The 22,284-nt window shown below is 40.9% G+C and overlaps 1 protein-coding gene across 1 annotated transcript in view; it reads left to right on the top strand.

Annotated features, from left to right (window-relative positions):
- Positions 1-1,352: 1,352 nt before the first annotated feature.
- The window catches only part of CCBE1 (collagen and calcium binding EGF domains 1), a 96,065-nt gene continuing 75,133 nt past the window's right edge, over positions 1,353-22,284 (top strand). The window contains exons 1-2 of the mRNA XM_027745658.2: positions 1,353-1,476; positions 1,601-1,681. Of these exons, the coding sequence (XP_027601459.1) occupies positions 1,376-1,476; positions 1,601-1,681 (182 nt within the window). The 5' untranslated portion in view covers positions 1,353-1,375. The remainder of the gene's footprint in view (positions 1,477-1,600; positions 1,682-22,284) is intronic.

Here is a 22,284-nt window from a genome sequence, read left to right as displayed (position 1 = left end):
CATTATTTGTATAAAGGAAAAGAGAAGTAATTATGACAGAATAAACACCTGAAACATCCTCTCAAGAGCAAATGCCAAAAGAAGGGAGGAAAAACTTTTGCCATGCAGCACTCCTTTGCTTAACTGAACATGAGAATAAAGACAAAATACAAGATTACCTGGAGGATAGAAATACCTTGAAGCTGGCAGTTCACAGCAGATGCTGTGCAACTCAGGGAAAATTTCTGACAAGTCCCAGGGTTTCCCAAGAGTCTATCTATCATTAGCCTTCTTCTGGGTACTGGACAACATACCAAAGGGATTAACAGCTTAATCATAGCTGATTCATATATGGGGATCTGCGTTGTCTATTTATTTATTTTGCTATTAGGGTCTTCCTGTGAGACGTGGGAAACTGAGGCACAGAATGGTCGAGTGACTTGATTAAATGCTGCCTGTGGTGAGGCAAGAAATAAAAGTGTATTGCTCAAGTCTTCTCACACCCCTTTATTAGTTCTGTGCTGGCTTAACAGAGGAGTTACAGTTTTTTACTTGTATATCCCTGACTTTTCTGGCTGTATTAATAAATGAGTACAATCTGTTACTCACACTTCCCTGATTTTTCTGGCTGCAAAATGAGGTCATTTGTACTGCAGGTGAAAGTGGTAGTAAAGGCTGATTCGCACACCCTCATTTCCCTGGAGCATTTTGTACTCATAGGAAGTTACTGGTGATCAAAGCCAATGCATCGGCCAAGCACTTTGCAAAGGCACGGTCGTTTTACAGGTTTGCTCCCCTAGTCCCAGGCAGTTTAACCGTGAAAACAGAATATGGTACAACGGGCCAGACCTGATGCGCTACTTTATCACAGTCTGTTGTCGCTAATCCCCTCCTTTATGAATGGTGGGGAAGTGGCAGCCGTACACAAGGATAAACAGCCGTCACAGCAGAGATGCTTTGAACTGTTCTGTTCCTTTGTGGAAGAGATTTGAGATAAAGCCGAATCTGGAAAGCATCAGTGATGGTGCACCGAGAGCCGCTGATCACCCCCTCCGCTTCGGATCTTTCCACCGCTTTCCGCACCCTCCTATCTTGCTTTCCCCGTGCTCCCTGCAGCCGGGGCGGCCGGCAGGGGACCGGGGTGTGCGGGGGGAAATGTTGATGCCCCCTCACTCCCACCGCACATCTGCCGCGCCACTGCCACATCTGGCCGCCGCCCCGCCGCGGGGCAGCATCTGCCGGCACATCTGGGCGGGCGCGGCCCCTCCCCGCGGGCACATCTGGCGGCGGCGGGGGGCGGCCCCGCGGCGGGGCGGGAGGAGCGGCGGGTCGGCGCAGCCCCGTCGCCGGCCGGGGCGGGCAGAGCCGGCGCGGCGCGGAGGGGAGCGGCGGCCCGATGGGGCGGCCGGCCGGCAGCCTGGCCCCGCTCCGGCTGCTGCTGCTCCTGGCGCTGGGGCACGCCTGGACCTACCGGGAGGAGCCGCAGGACGGCGACAGGTGGGTGTCGCGACAGCGCGGCTGCTTCTGTGCATTCTCTTCCCATCCACCACCTTCTTTTTCTTTTTCTCTTTTTCCTTCCAATTTTTTTTCCCCCCTAATACTACGACTTTATACCTTTCAGGGAGGTTTGCTCCGAGAACAAAATCGCCACCACCCGCTACCCCTGCCTGAAGCCCACGGGCGAGCTCACCACCTGCTTCAGGTGAGCGCCGCGGCCGCGGAGGGCGGCGGGGAAAGGGGGCGCGGGGCACACGCGTGTCCGCGGCTGGGGGCTCGCTGCCCTCGGGGAAGGCAGCAGGGGACACTCGCGTGCTGGTGTCAGGGCAGGGGCAGCAGCTGTGGCAGCTGTTTGCCTCCCCCCGGCTCTGTGCTAGCCCATCCCTGCGCTCCGACCACCCCGCGCACCAGGGAGCAGGTAACGTCGTCACATCCCTCTCGCGTTCGGCATCTCTCTTGGCGAGTCCTACGGTTGTCCCAGTGAAAGGTTTTAGTAACTCGCTGCAAACGTCACCTCCAAGACATCGCTGGAGAGGGCGCGTGTGGTTCTGGTTGCCATGTCCCGGGCACCGACAGTCTTTGATGCGCTGAGAGGTACTTCCTCTGACTCGGGTTTCCAGGAGCACGTTGGACCTACTGCTGCATCAGTTGCAAGATAATCAGTGAGATCAACTGGATTCGTGCCACACAGAAGACATTTTCAATTAAGATAGGTGAATCATACCCTCAGAATGAGCAACTTCTTCAGCAACCAGCTCTGAGGGAGGAATTCAGCAGAGGCCTCTCAAATTAAGTACGATAAATCTTAATTCTGAGTTTTCATTTTTCTGCTGTGTGTTTGAGGAACATCATCTGATTCAATAATGACAGCTGTCCAGAACAGCTGACAGTATATGTGCTTTTGAAGAAATGTATACAAAATATGAGCACATATCCCTTTACTGATGCCGTCTTGTTAGTCCCGTCCCCACAGATGAGATGTGTCATGCATGAAAGCTGTTTTCTGTGAGAGGTTGCTTTATGGAGGAAACCATGCTCTGCCTGTGTGTGCATGCTTGTACGTGGCAGGGAGCCACTTATGTATACCAAAATATGACAAGGCACATTAACGCATGTGAAAAGTGTTACAGAGATTGTCCATTTCTTCCCAATGTGTTTTCTGTTTGGCATAAACTCCAAGGAGCTGCAGACACACAGTGCAACAATGTTGTTTGTCCCTCTCTTATGCTCTCAGGGCTGGTTCATGCCCTCCAGCAGCCACAGCTACTTGGAGTGGTGTCCTGCCACTGCCCATTGCTTAGCAGCATTAGCTTCCTCACAGCCCCTGGGAAGGGCTCTGCAGAGAATGAACACCACGCTTCCATGTTTCCCTTATCATCTCTCTCCTCTCCCTGGGAAGGTGAGGCAGAGCCCACTTATAAGCAGCTCTATAGCACCCAGCAGCACACAACACCTTTTGGAGAGGGACAGTGTGTCGATTTGCAGGGAAGGAGAGTACTCAGTTGAACCTGCAGCGTTTCTTTGGTTTGGGAGCAGAGCATGGTGTGGATGAGGTTGTGCTGAGTGGGGAGTTAGTGAATGAAAAAGACAGAGTAGGAGCTGCGTAAAGCAGTACACACATGACCATCCTGCCCCTTACTGCATATCCCAAAACCCAGCTGAGGAAAGTAGTTCTGCTTTGTGTGTGATGGATGAGGAGGCTCCACTGACTGCTGCAGACCACCATGCAAAGAAAGCAGGACTGTCCAGCTGCTAAGTCCCCCTTGTACTTTCTTTCGTCTTTGCTGAGGTATTTCTGACCTTTGGGCTCTAGTTGTGCCGAGCCCTCCCTCCCTCCTCAGTTCTCCCTCTGCACAATCCCGAGTGGTATTCACCATCTAAAATCAGTGCAGTTCAAATGAGCACTTTCAAATTTCTGCACTGAACTCTCGATTGTTTTAGTTCATGTTTTCAAACCCTTTTTGTACCTATGATTTCTAAGTCTACCTTGCTTTAAAAAAGAAAAAATTCAATTTCCATATAATCACGTGTTTTCAAGGTCTAACCTTCCGAGTCAGGTGAGGGCTTCATTCCCCACCCTGTGAGCTCTCTTTCATGATGTCCACATGCAAAAGCTCAGGGTAGCATCTCTGAAACAGAGGCGTGTGGCTCAACAGAGCAGCTCTGCACAGAGCACATGCCTGCACGGAGCACATACCTGTGCTGCCATGTGTTGCCAGTCCTGCCCCTCAGACTTGGTACCATGCTCTGACATGGACCAGCAGTCTCACCCACCCGTGACAGCGAACCTTAGGGAAGAGCAGCGTCCCCGCTGCTCCTGGTAGCAAGGTGTGCCTCCAGCAGGCACGTGGGATTACTCTTGGCAGAACACATTTTAATGTAAGATTCATTAATATTTTGAGGTTGAGGCTGTTAACAAGATGACAGGAAACTTGCGAGTGTTGACTGATCCTGTGATGCCTCAAGGCAGATTTTGTTTCATAAGACATTTAGGAACTTTAGGATTCAGTTTTCATCTCTGGAATGACAATTTACACTTAAAGAACTTCAGCTCAACAGAAACTCAGCTGTGGCTTTAAGGAGCTTTTGCTCCAGGTTTCATATAAGCTTGATTTTGATGTTCTAGTATTTATTCTTACAACATTACATTTTTTGTCTTCTTAGACAGCTTTTTTCACAGTATTTCACAATTACAATAGTCAGGTAATTTATATACATTGTTAGAGGTAGATAAAAGGATAGTTAATGTCAGCTTCTCTTTACTATTAGCATACACTCTAGGTCAAAGTACCTTTTGTGTAGAAATTAAACAAACTTACACAAAATTTATCTCATGTCATAACATGTCAGGCGTAAGGCAACATGCACCACTTCTGATGCTTTGCTGTGCAATTAGTTAAATGAAGAAAACCCCAACCCCATATGAAGTCAGACGTCAGAACTCCTGAGCAAAATTCTTGATAGAAAGCAATTTCACCCTTTTATTCCTTCTGCTGGGATTTGTCATGAAAATCAGCATGTTTTCAGAGCACTTCAATAAAAATAGCATCTTTTCATCACAAAAAATATTTCTTGATTATTTTTTTTAACTAGATTTTACTTATGAATAAAGATGAGCCAAATGGAGGGCCAAGCCAAAAGTGGGGCCAAACACTGGGAATATGTTGGCATCTTTCCCTGCAGTCATAGCAACCTTGTACACAATCAGATGGTTTTTTGGTTGTTTTTTTTTTTTGTTTTTTTTTTTTTTTTTGAATGTGTGCTGTCTGGCCCTTGGTTTAGTTTGAGTTGTCTTTTTTACATATCCTTTGTATTTATTTTCATAAGAATACAGAGAAACAGATGTAAAAAGCAGTGGGAGCTTATACAAAATCTTTTCAGTGAAAATCTCATTTAAACTTTTGTATGTAACTGCATAAAGTACCCAATATACATGTCCCCATCAGGTAGGTACAGAGAAGAATTTATGCAGATTTGTTGATAATGGGATGGTCCAGTAGACTTTGTTTTCTACTGTACAATGCAAAAATTGATCAAATTTGATGAAATTTGGGCAGCATGAGAATATGAGGGCCCAGTCCCTTGTTACTGTCTTCTCCAGCTATTTGGATGTGATGTTAGCCTGTTTCACTCTCAGACAGACTTCTAACAATTTGTTGGCATGATAGATTAACCTGAATGTTGTAGTTCTCTCCACTGCTTCTTGTGTTATCACTTGCCTGTGACAATTCAGTTTGTACATCCTGGCAGCAGTCCTTTTCATTACGGTCCTTCCTTCATTTTCATTTTAAGCAGTGCTACTGTACATTGTTGCTGTGGTCCAGAAGGAAAAGCAGCATCTGGAACTGTCATCCCCTTTCTTTGACCTGATTGTGTAGCTGAGTTTGGGTAAGGGAATGGTAGGAATGGTAGTGGTTATGTTGCTTCCAAGTTCAGGAGGATCAACACCAAATCCAGTACAATTTATTTACTGGAGTTGCTCCTTTTTAAAAAACAGCTTAGGAGAGCTAAATATTATATTCAGTTAGAATTCAGAGAGTGTACTGAAAATTATTCAGAAAGGCAATATACAGACTTAACAGAAACATTTGCTAGTGGGAAGCTGTTTGCCCATCACCAGTTTTAAGAAGATTCAAGTTTGAAACAGATGGGAAAATGTGAATATATTTATTCCCTCACTGTACAGATCTCTTTATCTACTAGACATTTAAATATTGTTGCAAGTTGTCTTGAAAGAATTATTTTTGCTCTTTTTCAGAAGATTTTTATAAAAATAAAGTGTTGAATTAAGCAAACCATGCATGAATCAGGCAAATGAAAATTTGAACCTGGATATGCATAGCCTGGAAGAACAGTTTAGCCTTTGCCTTTGTGGGCAAAGGGAAGGTTTGGGATTTTTCTTTTATTTAGAAGAAATTACTAGTCAGTTTAAATTAGTTGACAAAACCAAGTTGACTCTTACATGGTGAGAAAAATTTTCCATCTTTCTTTGACATCACCACAAGCACTCCCTCCTTCCTGCATTTTTTGCTGAAAATTAAGTGTGCAAGGAACTTGTCGTACACTGATTCTGTGTGTGTAGTAATGGAGAACTGCTCCTGGTCCTTCCTTCTGTGGGACCAGCAGGAAGTAGGAGGTTCAGAATTGGGGTACTTGGCAGAACAATCCTAGCTAATGATTGTAAAATCTCTGTAAAGATAAGGCAAATCTTTACATATCATATCTACAAATAAGCCCCATGTTGTGGGACTTAAATCTTGGCTTAGAACTTAATCAGTAATTTTTTTTGGGGGTAGTATTTTGCAAACAAAAGGTCTTTTAAATAGGACCTACATTTCAATGTAGGTTAGCTTCTTCATCTGATAATTAGCAGCTACAGGTATTTTGCAGAGGCCTTCCCTGCATTTCAGGTTTTGAATTCTGCTGTAAAGATTTATTCTGCACTTCATAACAAAAAAGATGATTCAAATGTACTGTGGAAGAGAATGCATGTATACTTATACCCTACTTAGTTCTGATGCTAACTAGAGATTGCATGCCTCAAAAAGCATTTTGTTTTACCCTCTTTAATGCTGATACTGCTAGTGAAGCCTACTATTTTTATAGACTGTATCATTTTGCACATTCTTAAAAGATAAAAGTAACTACAAGTAAGTTGAATTGTAGCTGTTTCACAAAGAGCAGCACTTTCACTAATATGCCCTTGGGGACCATATGCAATTCCTGGTTCCTGGATACTCAAACAAGCATGTTGCAGAGCTTTCCAACATGAGAAAAAGTTGCTGTATACAATTTTTGAGCTTTCAGCTGGAGTGAGCAAGGATAACATTTGGTTGTCTTATCTTACGACTTTTAATAAATTTTTCTTTTATAGTTGCCATTGCATTTCCTCTCTGAAGTTCTGCTGATCCTCCCAGTCTTAGTAACACTGAAAGAGCCCCAACTGATATACTACAATACAACAGTTAAACAGGAAACCTACCTGACTAGAGCAAAGTACTGCTTTACCTCCAGTTATCTGAAAATTTAAGAGAGAACATGATTTCAAATTTTGTTTTGGTTTTAGAAAACTAAACATTATACAACAGCTGTAATTCCACATCCGCCAAGAGTTTCTTTACGCTTCAACAAATAAGCGGCTCTTCTTTTGTACGCAGATTCGTGGTGAAATGCCGTGTGAGCTGCTATCTCTGTGCATCACTCAGGGCAGCCCCATCATCTGAAACAGGCCCTTGTAGACTGTGAGCACTACTGGAAAGGGCTGCAGGCGCTTGGCGATCAGATTGAAAACGAAGATTATCAGACCTTAAGAAATTATTCATCCTGTGAAGACGCCTGTCAATATGTTTATAGTATTAGGCCTTTTTAACTCTGTATCAAACCATCACCATGAAAGCCATGTGTTCAGCAGCTCTGTGATGTGGCACATCTGTGGAAGGAGTGCTCTCCAAGTCTCACTTGGACTTGCTCTCCAAGTCTCACTAATTATACTAAGTCATTCGCTAGTGTGGTGTTTATGGAGAAATGCAGTAAATGTAAGTGTTCCCCAAGTTAAAAAGTTTCTCTTGTCTTTTACATATTTGTTTTTTAAATCTTCCAGGAAATTGTCATCACAGGCAAAATTTTTTATCTATGAATAAAGAAAATTTTACTTCAGTGCACTACTTTTTTAAAAAACAGTGTGTGCTACAATGATACCAAGACAGTTTTTCCTGCCTTTCCTAGTTGTTTTTGTTTTGGTTTGGTTTGGATTTTTTTTAATCACTATTGCTTTGGAATTAGCACTTTCAGTTTCATACTTCTGACTGCAGTCAGTCCTTAGGTTTGTTTGTTTTCTTTTGCTCTGATTGCCAAAGGAACATATTGTTCACAGCTACTGAAACACGTTGTGAATAACTACTGGTTAAGAGTAACACCAATGCCACACAGGTATCTGTAGGTTTCTGTACCACATTTGGGGGGCTGTGACTTTCTGTATCTCTTCTCTGTCTCAGGTGCTAAGGCACCCCAAAATGAAACTATGTAATTAATGGTCTTTAAGAACATTGCATAATTCCTGTGAGTGGTGCTTTCAGGTAGGATGTGCTAATTAAAGGATGAGGTCAGGCAAGTGGTCGTTCACTTAGTCCAGAAGTTTTTGATGTTCACATCAAAGCAGTTTGGAGAATTTTAAAACTGGTAAGCCAAGAGCTTTATGATAAGTGCCCTCCCTGGTGGTTTGATTGATAATGAAATCCAGGTGCATTGCATTATAGTTTTCATCTACAGAATATAGGGTTAAATATGAACTGACTTTCCTGGTCATGTCGTCTAGCTCAGAGATTCCAGACAAACAAAATAGTAGCCCCAGGGCCTCACATGGTTGGTACAAAATATGTAATAAAAATAGGCCGCCAAAGGGAACATGACTTTTGTAATTATCCAAAGTATTGTATGTGCTCCCTAAGGTCAGGCTGTTTTGTCCTTAAAAAAGTGATTGGGGTCTCTCTTGGTAACAGGAGGATGTTATTAATACTTTTATTACTGCTCCCATTGTGATAGAGACACATTGAGCAGGGTTGTTCTGTAGTGATGGCAGTCAAAATAGGCAAGACAGAAAAGGCAGGAATGGAAGGATAAAAATATGGAGCAACAAAGAAGAGAGAACAAAAAAACCCAGGGGTATGGAGTAGGCAGAAAAAAGAATTAATACAGCCATAAAAAGAGAAAAATTCCATCTTCTTGGTGGTTTGTGTGACAGATACATGTGTGACAGAAAGGAGGTAATCACTCCCCAGAAAAGTATAATTAAAATGCTTCCAGGCTTCTATTTAAGCAGAACCCAGGAAAACAAAACATCAGCCAAAATCAGACAAAACCCCATACACACACACCCCAGGGAGGATTCCTCTTCTCCCAGCTTGGAGATTTGGAGCTAAGCTACAGACGCTGATGCATCTTCCCTTGACAGCCTCTCCCTTCCTTCCTTCCTCAGTCTGGAAAATCTCTCCCCCTCTCTGTCCCTCTCTGTAAACTTTGGGTTTGTGCAGGGGCAGGAGGGACAACTTACAGGCAGATATTTAAATTGCCCATTCAGTCATTGCTCAGTTCGGATTGCCTGCACTCCTTGTCATAGACTTATTGGGAAGTAGCTGAGCATGAAATATTTAAACAACTCTTGGAAAAGTAGATCAAGCTTGCTAAATATCCCAGGTTAGATGGGATTGCCCATATCCTGCTGTGAAAGCCATTGCCCCGTACAAAGACCAAGCAGGCAACAGGTTTTCTGAGAACTCTGCCGTGCAGATCTATTTTTCTGTCACTGCATGTTTGGGAGAGAATTTGCTGTGTGTGCAGAACAGGATCACACAAAGCAGGTATGTGCGAGATGCCTGGTGTGGCCTGTACCACTGATGTACAGATGTGCAGTAACACTGCACCTGGGATATATCTCATTTGAGATTGCACTCGCTCTTGTGCAGTGCCGGTCATTTGGGGCGCCTGTGATTTTGGGTGTCATCGAGACTGTGCTGAATTCTCACATTCTTGAGTATAATCTCCTGGTTTTGCCTCCACTGTAGTGCCCCAAGTCCTGAGATGACTTGTCCCTCAGTCACTGCTGAGTGTTTGATACCCGTGTCACTGCAGCTGGAGCTGTCGGGATGGCTCAGGGCTTTGTAGTGAGTCAGTGACAGAGAGAAGATCTGCTCTGGAGACCTTTGCTTGTGTTGCTCTTGTCTCCTACAGAACCATGTGGGCCACTCTAGGATTCCTCTTTTTAATTGTGCCTCCCATCAAAACAAGTAAAGCTGACTTTGATTAACTGTAAAAAAACCCTCAAACCTTGCCCCAAAATCTGCTCGGAATTTTATTCTCTGTGTTGCCTATTTTCTGTTTGCTTGGTTTCAGTTTTCAAACTAATAGTGGCTTCTTTTGTAAACTAACAGTAGCAAATGTCACTCTGCTGCTCTACTTTGTCATTTCTTCTGTGTGGTTCCAATTGTAAGCAGAAACAATGGAAAGCAGAATCCATGCAATGTTGACTTGATTTCTTCTTGGCCTAGTGAAAGAAAGCAATTTGTTTGCATCTCCTCAAGGGTAACACTGTTTAACAGTTGAAGAGAAAAACAATTTCAGTTTTAGACAATAATCTCAGAGCTTAGTTGTGTTTGGAAAATCCTTTTCACTTAAAGAGTGTTTTCCACGATGTTGTGTTGATTTCATTGTTGATCCTGGTTCAAAAAATGAAGTACAAGACTGTCAAGCATTTAGCATATATCCAGCTATTAAAAATATGCTCTTCTGAGTTTTTTGTTAAATTTAAGTTCTAACTACATTCATTTTAATTGTTGATCTGTATTGGAATTTGAATAAGGTGAAATACACAGCGATTGTATTCATTGTATTAATTTTAGCAGTCACTCAGTAGTAAACACACATCAAACAGAATTTTTCTGCATCCTTTTCAAATGGGCTGGGAGATAAAGTGATGCATACAGAGTATGTATGTGGGAAAGAGAGGCAAAATCAAAGCTATAATCTGAGTTTTGAAGGGATTGTTCTTGAAAAATGAATAAGCTTATTATAGGTCAAAGGCAAGTTATGCTGCAGTGAGAGTTTTGAGAAATATAGGACAGTATTCATCTGGGCAAGCAAGTGTATTACAGACAATAGTCTTTCTATGGAGAAATTACTGGTGCATAGCTTCCAATGTAAAACAGCAGTGTTCATGTTGGCTTCATCGTGTCATTATCATCCCTCGAGGGAGAAGGTCAACCACCTAATTCTCCATGACAAGACATGTAAGTACAAGAATTCAGATGGTGCAGTCTGCAAAATGGATGAAGAAATACATTAAATATTATAATAATATTTCATGAGAAAGGTGTATATGCTGAAAATATAGAAATTTGTGAAAATACCCCAAAAAAGTGTATCATAATTCTATTTATAAGAGAGAGCAAATAACTTCTTTGGATGCATTTTTTTTCACTGTAAATAGCTTCCTGCTAGGAGCTCCAACGTCCCAGTGCTATGTTAAGAACCCTGTGATCACATTCAGCACATTTAACGTATGTTTTAAATCTGACATCTTGCCTATTCAACAAGATGTTATTATCATACTCAATTTTCATTATAGAGTTTATTATCATAGCTGCACCAAAATAGTGATGTTGTTTCCTAAACATTACCCTCTGGAATTCTGACAAAACCCCTTGGTTTAGGGATTATTGCCTTTGAGAGTTGAAATGAGTTCTAATTTAAACAAAAATAGCCAAAGGGAAAATTATTTAATCTTTAAAATAGTATCTGTGGGAAGAGAAAAAAACAGGTGAAAATGAGATTGAGAGTCTTTGGTGGATCTAAGTGGTTGAGAAGGGGAGAGTGAGAAAGAGACTTGAGGGACCAGGGGTCAGTAGAGCTACTGTTTAGTAAATGCTTAATCCTATTGGGAATATGTGCTTTTAACTGCAGACTCCTAGGGCAGGAGCAGGGAGCAGTGGCAGGCAGAAATGCTGGCAGATTGGGCTGATTTCTGGCCTCTGCTTGGAAATCTGTTGCATGATGAACCCAGCTGTGGTCGGGCTGCTGTTCTGCACGATGGCCCACACAGTCTATGGGCAAGTGTTGCCTCAGACTGTGACTCTCGTGGTGCCTTGTTTGTTGACTCCTTGATATGTTACTTAATGTGCTGCTTGTATGGAAAACAGTATGTTTGCTTAGGCAGATGTATAAAAGTTGTTTTGATATATATTTGGGTTTTAAAAGCTTATTAGGCTTTTTTATTTGTTTCTTTTGTTTGTTTGTTTGTTTTCTTCTGAAGAAAGTGTATGTCTATTCCACTGTGCTTCCTACTCCCTTGAGGCCTGCAGAGATGAGAAGCCTATAGCCTGTAGCTGTTTTCTTTTGTTTTTTTTTTTTCTTTCTTTTTAGGGTTTTCATGGAAAAATTCTCATTTCAGGCTTTTCTACTTTAAGAATGAAGAAGCAGAAAATGGAATGTGCTTAGAAATGGAGAATGTGGGATGCATTTTTATTCTACCTTATCTTGCTTGCCTTCTAGCTTGCCTGATAACTGAACAGAAGGTACTAAACGTTACTTCTGAGAGTGTTTCCCTGCTCAGTGTCACACTTCAGTTCACCACATTTGTATCCTCCAAACAAAATGCAGAAAATTAGGGATGACAGAGGGAAACACAGGGACAAAGTGACACTTCCCAGTTTTCAAACATTTCTTTTAAGAGTGGGCTTCAGGAGTCCAGGCTCAGATTCCTCTCTCTGTGGTTAATGAGGAAAATGGGAAAGAGCTACCCTTCAGAGCAAGCTAACACGTGCTATTTCCTCTTAGTTTTAAAACTTCTTAAAGAGAAACGGAAATTTTGCTGTGATATGACTTCAATAAAGAACTTTACCCACAAAAGTTTCATAAAGACAGACTTGCATTCCTGGAATCTTCTCTGGGCTCGAAGTAGATTCAAAGTGCGGTCAAACTTTCTCCTTGTATTTCATATTAAATTAGGCCTTTTTCCTCCATAAATTTCTCTGTGTGGCACAGGAATCTGCTGGCATGAATGTGTCTGCAGGACTGGTCCCTTTTGATTTTTGTTAGAAGCTCACCTCTATTAAAGGAGGGCTCTCTTGGTCCCTGCATGGGCACTAAAGAGGCTGTATGAAAAGATTTGCAGAGGTTTGCATTTCCGTAGCTCTGCTGACTTCCCTGGACCTACACCAAAGTGCGTCAGTTTGGGACTTCTTCATAATTATTCTTAACATTCCATGAAAAAAAAAGAATGTAAAAAGATGTTAAAGCAGATTGAAGGCATCCTACCGATGAAGCAAGTTCTCTGCCTGGTTTTCCAAGCTGAGATTTTTGGCCAGAGTCTTGTTTGTGCTGTTTGTTGTCCTCACAATGACCCACACTTGAACTGTAGTTTTACTGACTGTGCTTGGAAGGGTCCTGGATGGTGCCCCTCCAGATTTACATCAGTGGGAGCACTGCGATCCAGGGAGGAGATGAGGTTTAACCTTAGGATGGACTTACCAGCAGTCCAGTTTTAGTTCTAGATCCAGGGATAAATTTCTGTACTCCTCAAGGAGCTGTATCATGCCAAATTCTGCTTTCAGTTACCTTCTAAGATTTTCTGTAGTATGTCACTATTAGCTACTTCTCCAGCTATAAAATGGAGGAAAAAGCCTAATTTATGCCTCTCAGGGAAAAACAAAGAACTTGGTAGCTTACACTGAAGATGTAGCGTTCCTATTATAGAAAAGAAGATTGCTGTAAATCAAGTGTTCCAACAACTTGCTGGACTTTGTTTACTTTGGTGATTTGCTGTCATTCCAGTTCAACAAAATACTACTGTTTGAGATAAGAAGGAAAAAATGCTCATTTTTAAAAGTAAATTTTTTCATATCCACCAAGAGACAAATTAGATTTTTGTGATGTTTTCTTATGTTTCTAAAGTATCCAGAGTATTTCCACAGTGGGAGTAAGCTTATGGTACATCACTGGAACATCTCCAGTGAAAATAACTGTGGCAGAGTGAAAAGAGCAGTAGAAAACAAGTAGTCAGGAGCAAGACCGGCTAATGTACACATATATTTATTTACACATCTTTGTTTGCAATATAGACTGCTGGATATTTTTAAGCATGAGGAAAAGTAGGCTTCAAACATTTTCATTGACCTTACAGCCATTACCGTTATAAGTAGTTCCAATGAAAAGAAAACTCTTCCAAGAAATTTTCCTTAAGGACTTGACAAAGACTGAATGCAGGACAAAATATATCTTCAGGATGGAAATAGAGGGGAAACGTTCCTGTGTTCAGATTCTTCTTAATTGTGTATTAGGTCTTAAAATTCTGGCTGTATTCCATATTGTCCCATTTGTTGCCTTGCTCTGTAGGGCTTCTCTTTTAGAAGAAAGAACCAAACAAATCTAGCAACCCTTTTATTAAATGCCATCTTGACCTTGCTTCTTGGAAATATAATGGCCCAGAGGATGAAAAATTAGAGCAAGTGTTTATTACTGAAATCCAGTCTCAGTTGTGAGAAGATTAACTGTTTCAAAAGATTCAATATCCTGTCTGCTGCAATGGGATGCATCTGGAAAAGAGCTGCAAAGCCGCGGAGAACTGGAAGAGGCTGTGTAATGTCTTGATCTGCAGGCATGTGGTTGGTACTTATGGGAAATGCTTGAGCACACAAGTTTCAGAAGTGGTCCTGACCAAATACCACCATCCCTGATTGCCCTGTCAGCTAAACAGGGCTGCTATGGGGAAGACCTAGACCATTGTATCCTTATATCATCCCAAATGCCCTGTGATAATGGCAGAGAGAAGTCAAACATGGGTTTGGAAGTCAAGTGCAAAATTGGTGTTCTGCAGCTGGATATCAATATCTGACTGAAAAGCTACTTCACCACTGATTTTTTTGTAGGAAAACTGTAGTCCCTAAGAGCATTTTATACAAGGAATGTTTCTTTGAAGAAGCAGGTTCTTGATAAATACAGAAGTAGATGCTAGGTTCTATTAGAAATAGTTTTTGTTTTTAAAATGGCTAAATTACAGTCTTTAAATAATTTCAAGCTTTTCCTTATTCCTTGAGAGAAAATTGTTTGTCTTTGAAGATAATTTTTCATCTTTTACCCTATAGCAAGAAAACATTCTGCATTTGAAAGACTCCCTGAAAGCTTTCCTGAAACTTTTATGGAATGTAACTTAGTTTATTGGACAGAATATATTTTGGTTTTTGCAGCCCTTCTTACTAAAATATGAGTTTTGCAAGTAAATGCAAGATGTTTCTTATTATTTGGTAGCAGATGTGGAGCATGACAGCTTATTTGCCTGCTTTACTCTGACTAAATGCAAATCTTTGAAAGACTTTGAGAGACACAGACACCCGCTGCTTTTTGTTTGAATTTTTCCATGCTGATTTTTTTGATACAACTTTTTTTTAATTTTAAATTTCCTTCTTAGAAGTAAATTTTCCACAATGTACTTTTCTGTTAACTGCTCTGAGGTGGTTGATGGACTGCAGTTGGATAGTCAGTCATTCCCTTCGTAAAGTCAATGTTTAGACAGAAGATTAGCCATGGAGCCCATAGTTTTTCCTTTTACAGCATATAGCTGAAAATCATAACAAAAGGAAATTATTTATAAACTTACCATCTCAGCTGTTGAAGTTGGAAAGGTTCTGGCAATCTCTTAGCTGTCTAATGGCAGAACATGGATTCTCTTGGAAGAAAATTAGGTTGAGATATGACAGCATATACACCTAAAAATGCTACATAAATTGCTGTCTGATCCAAGACAGCAAGAATACCTTGTGCTTCTTTTTTAGTCCCTGTGAACAAAAAAATTAGCTAGAACCAAAACCTCTTTTGCACCACCAGTGTAAATTGAATGTAGCTCCGTTGGCTTTGATTGAGCTTCCCTAGATTTATGCTGCTTATAATTATTGTGAAAATAAGGTTTAGCTCCTGGAACTTGACTTTTGTGAAATGTCTCCCAGTTCCCATCAGGATGAAATAATTTGATTGTATTTTACAAGGAATCATCTGACTCAGCAGTTGTTGTGCATGAACAATTTTGGTTTTTTAGCACTCTTCTGCCTCACCATAGATTTTTAAAGTTATTTTTGATTGTGGGTTATCCAGGATTAAAAAAAAAACAACAAACAAACACAAAAAACCCCGAAACAGCAACAAAAAAAGCCCCAACAAAAGCCCAACAAAACCTAGCTTTCTTGTATAATTTGTTTGGCTAGTCAGCAGTTCTGGGCTGCTTCTAAATAAATAAATGATGTGCAATTTTTAAAAAAAGTTGGAAATCTTCAATGGATTGATGTATCTTACCTAAAGACAATAAGACACTGTATTTTTAGCCCTGTCCCATCAAAATCAGCATAAGTTTATCCTGAGCCCTTTGATGCCCAAAGAGACGCTCATCCTGCATCTCTGCATTTCCAACTCTCCACACCCCAAAATAAAAATGATCACAGATGAATTCTCTGTTCAAAATCTGTGCTAGAATTCAGAAAGCAATAGAGGCAACCTTTCCTCTAGGGCATCCAGAACTGTGAGGAAGTGCTCTACAGTGCCCCTTGTTATGTCATCCAAGAAGAGCCAAAGGGTGTGCATCTCGGGGGAGAAAACTGCATTTTATGTCTGCTTTAAAGATATCACTCTGGTGAGACTGGAATGTTTGTGCTTTTCTAACACTCTTGCTTGGTGGATATTTGCCTCTGGTACTTACATGTCTGGGAATGAGAGAAAATAAATAATGGTCTAAACTTGGCAGGAATTGATCCCAACAGGGATTACCTAAAACCTTTGCTGTTCCATGTACCCTTTAAAGAGGCAGCTCATTGTAGGTAAGACAAATTTATCTGGCCTAGTGGGAGTATTGTGGCAATTGTCTTTATCAGAAGATGGTGCTGCAAATGAGAGGTTCATCAGCTGGCCAAGGCACAGAAGGGAAGGTCTGGTTACTAGACAACCAGGAACTGGAAAAGTGTGGTGCCACAGTGCACGTGGTGAAGTATTTTCAGTAGTGGTGAGAAATTTTTCATACTACTGTGCAAACCCTTGGTAAGACCTCAGCTGGAATAGCCTGAGCAATCCTGGTTGTTAAATTGCAAGGATGAGGAGACACACCCGGTACAAGGATTTCAGAAACAGGAACAGCCCATGTGATCGGAAGAAGGAAGTGGTTTAGAGAGGGAAAGAAGAAACATCACTCTTGGAAAAGTACAAGCCAGTCCTAGCTAAAAAGTTATATAGCTATTTGACTAATGATCAGTACCAAGCTTTAAGATATGGGTCTTAATGGGTTAGATGTAGTGCCATATTCTCGTGAAAATCAGCTTCTGGATTTGCAGCTAGTTTACACTGTGAATTCTGGACATGGTGATGGCACCTTGTAGGCATCTATATGCAAGCACCTGACCTGGAGTGTTCGTCCCTGTGCTGCACAGCTCACATGCTTTCACTAGCCTGCAAAACTGTGTACAGAGTGGTTTTCTTCCTTATATATGTCATGTGACTTACTGTCTAGTGGCCAAGCTGAGCCAGTGTATTCCCAGCTCACATGGGAAGTGCCAGTGCCACCCTCACATCTAAGACACCATCAGCCCCCAGGCTGTGGCCATGTTTCCTGCAGCCTGGAGTTTCTGTCAGTACCAGAAGGGTGTTGGGGACAACACCAGCTCTACCCCTCACACTTGCACTGATGCCCATGGTTCTACCATGGTGACTTCAGTAGGATGGAAATCCTCAGACTCATACATCATGGCCTGGTGCCTTAAAATCGGGTGCTCCTTCCTTTTTGGCCTTTTTTTGGCAGGGCTTTTAGCTCTGTTATTGAAAGTGGTGAATGTGGGAAATCTTATCTCTTGTCTGAACGACTTCCATGGCTGTGTTCAACATCCTGTGATGGTGTTGTCTCTTTATGAACATCTCCCTTGTCATTGTTAGCATGGAACAAATATCCCTGGAAATAAACAAAACAAGGAAATATAGAAAATATTTGCTATAAAACAGAATTGTGTTTAAACTGAAGGTTTTCCCAGGGAGCTTATCAATACACATTTAAAGCAGAGCATGCTTTGTCTAGCCCTGAATGTTGACTTTTCCTTTTGAATCTTAGCAGGATAACATGGGGTATTTTAAATGTCAGAGTCTCTTTCATGAAGCTAAATCATGACAAGTCTCCTGTACAAAATTATTTAAAACCTGAAATGGAGTTAGAGCCTTAATGTCATGAAAGTACCTGAATTACTGAAAAATTAGATTTTTTAAGTAGTTAACAGTGTGGTATTGCACTAACTTTTGAGGGTGGGGAGAAATGTTTGATTATGCTTTTCTCAGTACTTGATCCACAGACCTAAACATCAGTCACACAGTGTCTCCAGAGACAGTTTTGGGTAATAGCCACAATGTCATTCAAAGAACAGAACTTTTGCTATTTATGAAGTCGTTACAAGTGGCAGTTTGGGGATTAAATATCTCAAGACATATGTAAAAAGAGATCTTTTTTGTATGCCTGCCCAAATCCAGTCTGGAGGCTGCAGGTACACGGGTTGGGATAGTTTGGCTTTGCTTTACTTCACTTCATTGGGAGAGTGAAGAGGTGGGTTGTCTTGTTTAGGTGATTTTCAGAGCTGCTTGTTACCAGATAGTAAGAGAGCAAAGACTTAATCTGAAGGTTGACTCTCCAGTGACCCTTGAAGTTGGAATAACTGAGAAAGCAGCAGTTGCACCAATAAAAGCTGAAAATTAGCTGTGGGCTAAGAAAAGGGAGATTGTTTCTGTAAGAAGAACTGAACCAATGCCAGCAGAAAGCTGATACAGGAGCGACATGAGCGATACTATCTCCCCAACAGTCGTGACTATGTTTCAGAGGCTGCAAGGTCAGACCCCGGGTTTGCTTAAGGCCACATGGAGACAAAATATATCCTTTCTATACTACTGTAAACTGGGATCTGAAACAGGATCATTAACATTATTAGAATGAGCTCTCTGCCTTGTGGAACTTCTCCGTGTACTTCTCAGCCAAGAAGGACAAAAGAGTCTTTGAAAAAATAGTTTCTACCGATCTGAAATGACTCAATCGCCAGAAAGAGTGAGGCCAAGGTTCTATTTTCTGCTATTTGTAGAAATTGCTCCATCTAGATGATTTTTACCATGAGTAGGATCTTACTATGGAATGAGGAATTACAGGATGAAGTCAATGCAAACATGTCTCAGCTTTCCACTTAACTTCCAACCCAACATTTAGAGCTGTTTTCTCCTGACCTTCTGTATGTAACAGTCATTACCACAAATACCAGAGATTTTGGGGTAGATTCTGCCCTTTTTATTACCTTTTAGGTCCTTGGGACATGAATGAAGGACATCTCAATCATGAGTTACAGTGACAAACCATCACCGAAGGCATTATGATCATTTAACACAAAGAAGCCCAAGCTTGCCAAATATTTGCAAGTTACTGACACATTTAGTTCTAGGTACACACATGAACAATTTTTTAGAAAAAGTCACCACATGAGCTGATAACTAATTGCAAGGAGGGCTCAGGGTACTGGAAGGTACTAAAAGAGTAATGCAGTCTCACAGGTACTTGGTTTTGGCACATTCTACATGGTTGATAGTCCTGGAACTTCATATATCAAGCAAACAGAATGGAAAAAGTACAAGTAAATAAACAATACTGATGACTTTTTCCAGATCCTGATGAAATCGTAAAGTGAAGTGTAATACTCTGTGTCAATTTGACAACCTGACAAGTTTGAGACCAGGAGGTAAAACGAACTAAATGAAACATTTTACAGAAAAGTAAGGTAGTCAACTTCAACACGTTGTTTTTTGTCTGTTTGTTTTCATGTTTCTTTTTCAAAAAAAATGAGGATGCTCACATGATGAAGTTATTTGCTATAGGCCAATGTGTTCCAAAATGCAATGTAGAATAAACCAATTCCCACGCCTGACTTTTGATACCAGCAGGCAGCAGCTGACACTTCAGTGCCACTGAGGAGCCAAGTCACCTTTTCAGATGGATCAGGTGGCTGGAAACACTTCCCACAATTGTATCCTATCTCTTTCTCCAATTTTACTGGTGGGTTTTCTTTTGGGGGGGGGGGGGGGGGGGGAGGGGAGGGGACATGTTTTTTTATGTGTGTATTTGGTGCAGGTTTTTTTGTTTTGTTGGTTTTTTGTTTGTTTTGAATTTTTTTTTTTGGGGGGGGGTTCTGTTTGTTGTGTTTGTTGGGGGTTTTTTTCATTTTTTTTCCCCATCATAGAGAGGAATATGATTTTTCTGTTGTTGTTTTTGGTTTTGGTTTGGTTTGATTTTTTGGTTTTTGTTGTTGTGGTTTTTTTTCCCCCAGTGGCACCTACCAAAGCAAGCTAGACATAAGCCAAATATTTTTGTTGCAATTACTTGTTACAGGCTGAGAGCAGTTACTGTGTCTAGTTCAGGATTTGAAAATACAGTTCCAGTTCTAAAGCCAGTAACTGTATTTCATGCTGTTGTTTTGGCAGGGATCTCCAGAGGGGGTACAGTTTAGCAAAAATGGGTGGAGACCTCAAGAAACATTAACTTTCTTGGAAAATAAATATTATGGGAGAGATTTGAAGAACACAAATTATCTCTAATCTCTGGAGAGGTAGTAGAAGTAAAGCTTTCTCAGGCAATATATGATCTCTTGTATCTATCAACTGAAATTAAAATCCAAAGGTAAAATCAGAGCTGGGAAGCACTTTGTAGGCTCTGACAATCTCTGATATCCATAATTTATATCTGGGTTACAGGGAAATGTGAAACAGTATTTTAAGCTGTGGCAGCTGTAAGCCTGCTATAATTTTTAAGAACAGGCAAAGTGAGGAAAGAGCCATAATTTTGGTATGGTTTAGGTTCTCTGTTCCACTTGTCTTGAATGCAATCTCAATGAATGCTGCAGAGTGAAATCAGCACAGGAAACTGTGCTTTAAATAGAAACTAGGTACATTTTCTAATAACCCCAAGCCATACAGTATTTGGGGGTGGGGGGAAGAGGGGGAAGAAATGACTGTTGCTGACTTGTATAAAATTTGCTTTTTCCTCCAATAGAGATTAGTTTTTACCATCTCACAGTCTAGTCCATGGAGAAGATTTTTAGACACTCATATGGCATTTTTTCATTTGTTGGGTTGGTTTGTTGTTTGGGATTTTTTTCCCCAGACTAGGCGGGTATTTTAATTTCTGTTACATAGCACTGATGAAATAAATGAAGCACTACAGGGGCCCTGAGGTTACAACTGGTGTTCCGTATTCCAGGGAAGCTGTGGAAGCTGTAAATCCTCTAAGAAGGGCACTTGTGAGCCAGTAACTTGTAGTCTGAGGAAAATTGTCCTGAGCCTCCCTAAATACAACCTCTGATCTAGTTGTGCAGAGCCCACATCTTCCTGCATCCTCCCGCACACTTCCCGAGGGAAGGAGCTGTGGGCTGTCCATGAGGGTGCACAGTGGGGACGAGATGCATCTCACTGAGGATGCTATTTCTCAAGAAACAGGTCCAGAACATATATATGCCTAATAAAGGGAGCCAGCTCCTTCTAATATCAGCATCTGCCACCAGCTGGCATTAAAACTGAGTGGGTAGGAGGTTACGTGAAGCGCCCACAAAGCCTTAACAGTGATCTGTTTTCAGGAGCAACATGATACTGGCTGTGGGATAGAAACCTAAATTGCTTGCATTTTCGCTGACATTTTGCCAGTGGTGTTTCAGAGCTCAGACCACACAAGCAAAATGGTGTTCCAGGATATATCGCCTCCTTAAAGACTGGCTGTGAGACTATGACCTAATGTTTATAATTGTAAGAGTTATTGAGAGTCAATTGAAAATGCAAAGTTCCCAAGTGACTGCATTTATCACTTGTGTGATTAGCATGCTTGTGGAGTATAAACAGCTGAACAAATCCAAGTGGTTGATGAAGTTCATCAAGGAAAAGAACATTTAAAAAATGTCAGATATAGCTGAAAACGCAGGTAAAGGCATGATTTTAACCCCTGTTCAGAGAGAATGATCAAAGGGTGTTTTAATGGGCTTTTCAACATTGCTGGTCCCCATAAATGCCTGGGCAAATAGAGTTTACTTGGAAACTGATAGGAATATTGATAGAATCACTGTACTTGGCGGGATTTTGCACATGCAGATATGAAAGCTTGCATTATGGATTACTCCTGAGAAGGTTTGGTTTTAGCAAAATGCTTCGGAGACAAGCTCTACTTTTAGCATAAATATATCAAAATATGCTAAAGTATGTAGCATAATCTTTATAATGTCTATAATAAACTTTATGTAATATATATAATCTTAAATATTTATGGGTTTGTATATATATTATTTTTATATATATAACTAAAATCTCTTTATCATTCCTTAAGGCATTATTTCATAGCATTGTATTTGTGTAAGTGTAGCAAAGTTTTTTTTAGGTGAGATTACAGTTTGAAGTCTGCAGCATTTTAAAAATTGATTTTTAATTCAGATTTCAGTGTATGTAGTTGAAATTGTTGTGTCTTAGATGACAGAAGGTCAAATATTTATTTCTAGTCTGTAAAAATCCGGAAGACCTGTTTTGCTGTAGATGAAGCACAATGATTTCTGCATTCTAGTTGTATCTTATTTTTACATCTTCTTTGGCTCTAGAAAGAATACAAAATGATTTTTATTTTTGTTGAGCTTCCTTTAAAAAAGATTTATTATTTTTAGGCCTTGGCTAAGGTTGAAGTTAAGGATTTTTCCCAGCTTACTCCATTTCAGTATGCCTGCATCCTGAAGGGGGAAT

This window comes from Pipra filicauda, unplaced genomic scaffold (assembly GCF_003945595.2).
Source record: "Pipra filicauda isolate LSUMZ 115617 unplaced genomic scaffold, ASM394559v2 scaffold86_size2582843_pilon, whole genome shotgun sequence".
NCBI lineage: Eukaryota > Metazoa > Chordata > Aves > Passeriformes > Pipridae > Pipra > Pipra filicauda.
The sequence above is the reverse complement of the archived record's forward strand: the minus strand, read 5'-3'. Positions and strand labels throughout refer to the sequence as shown.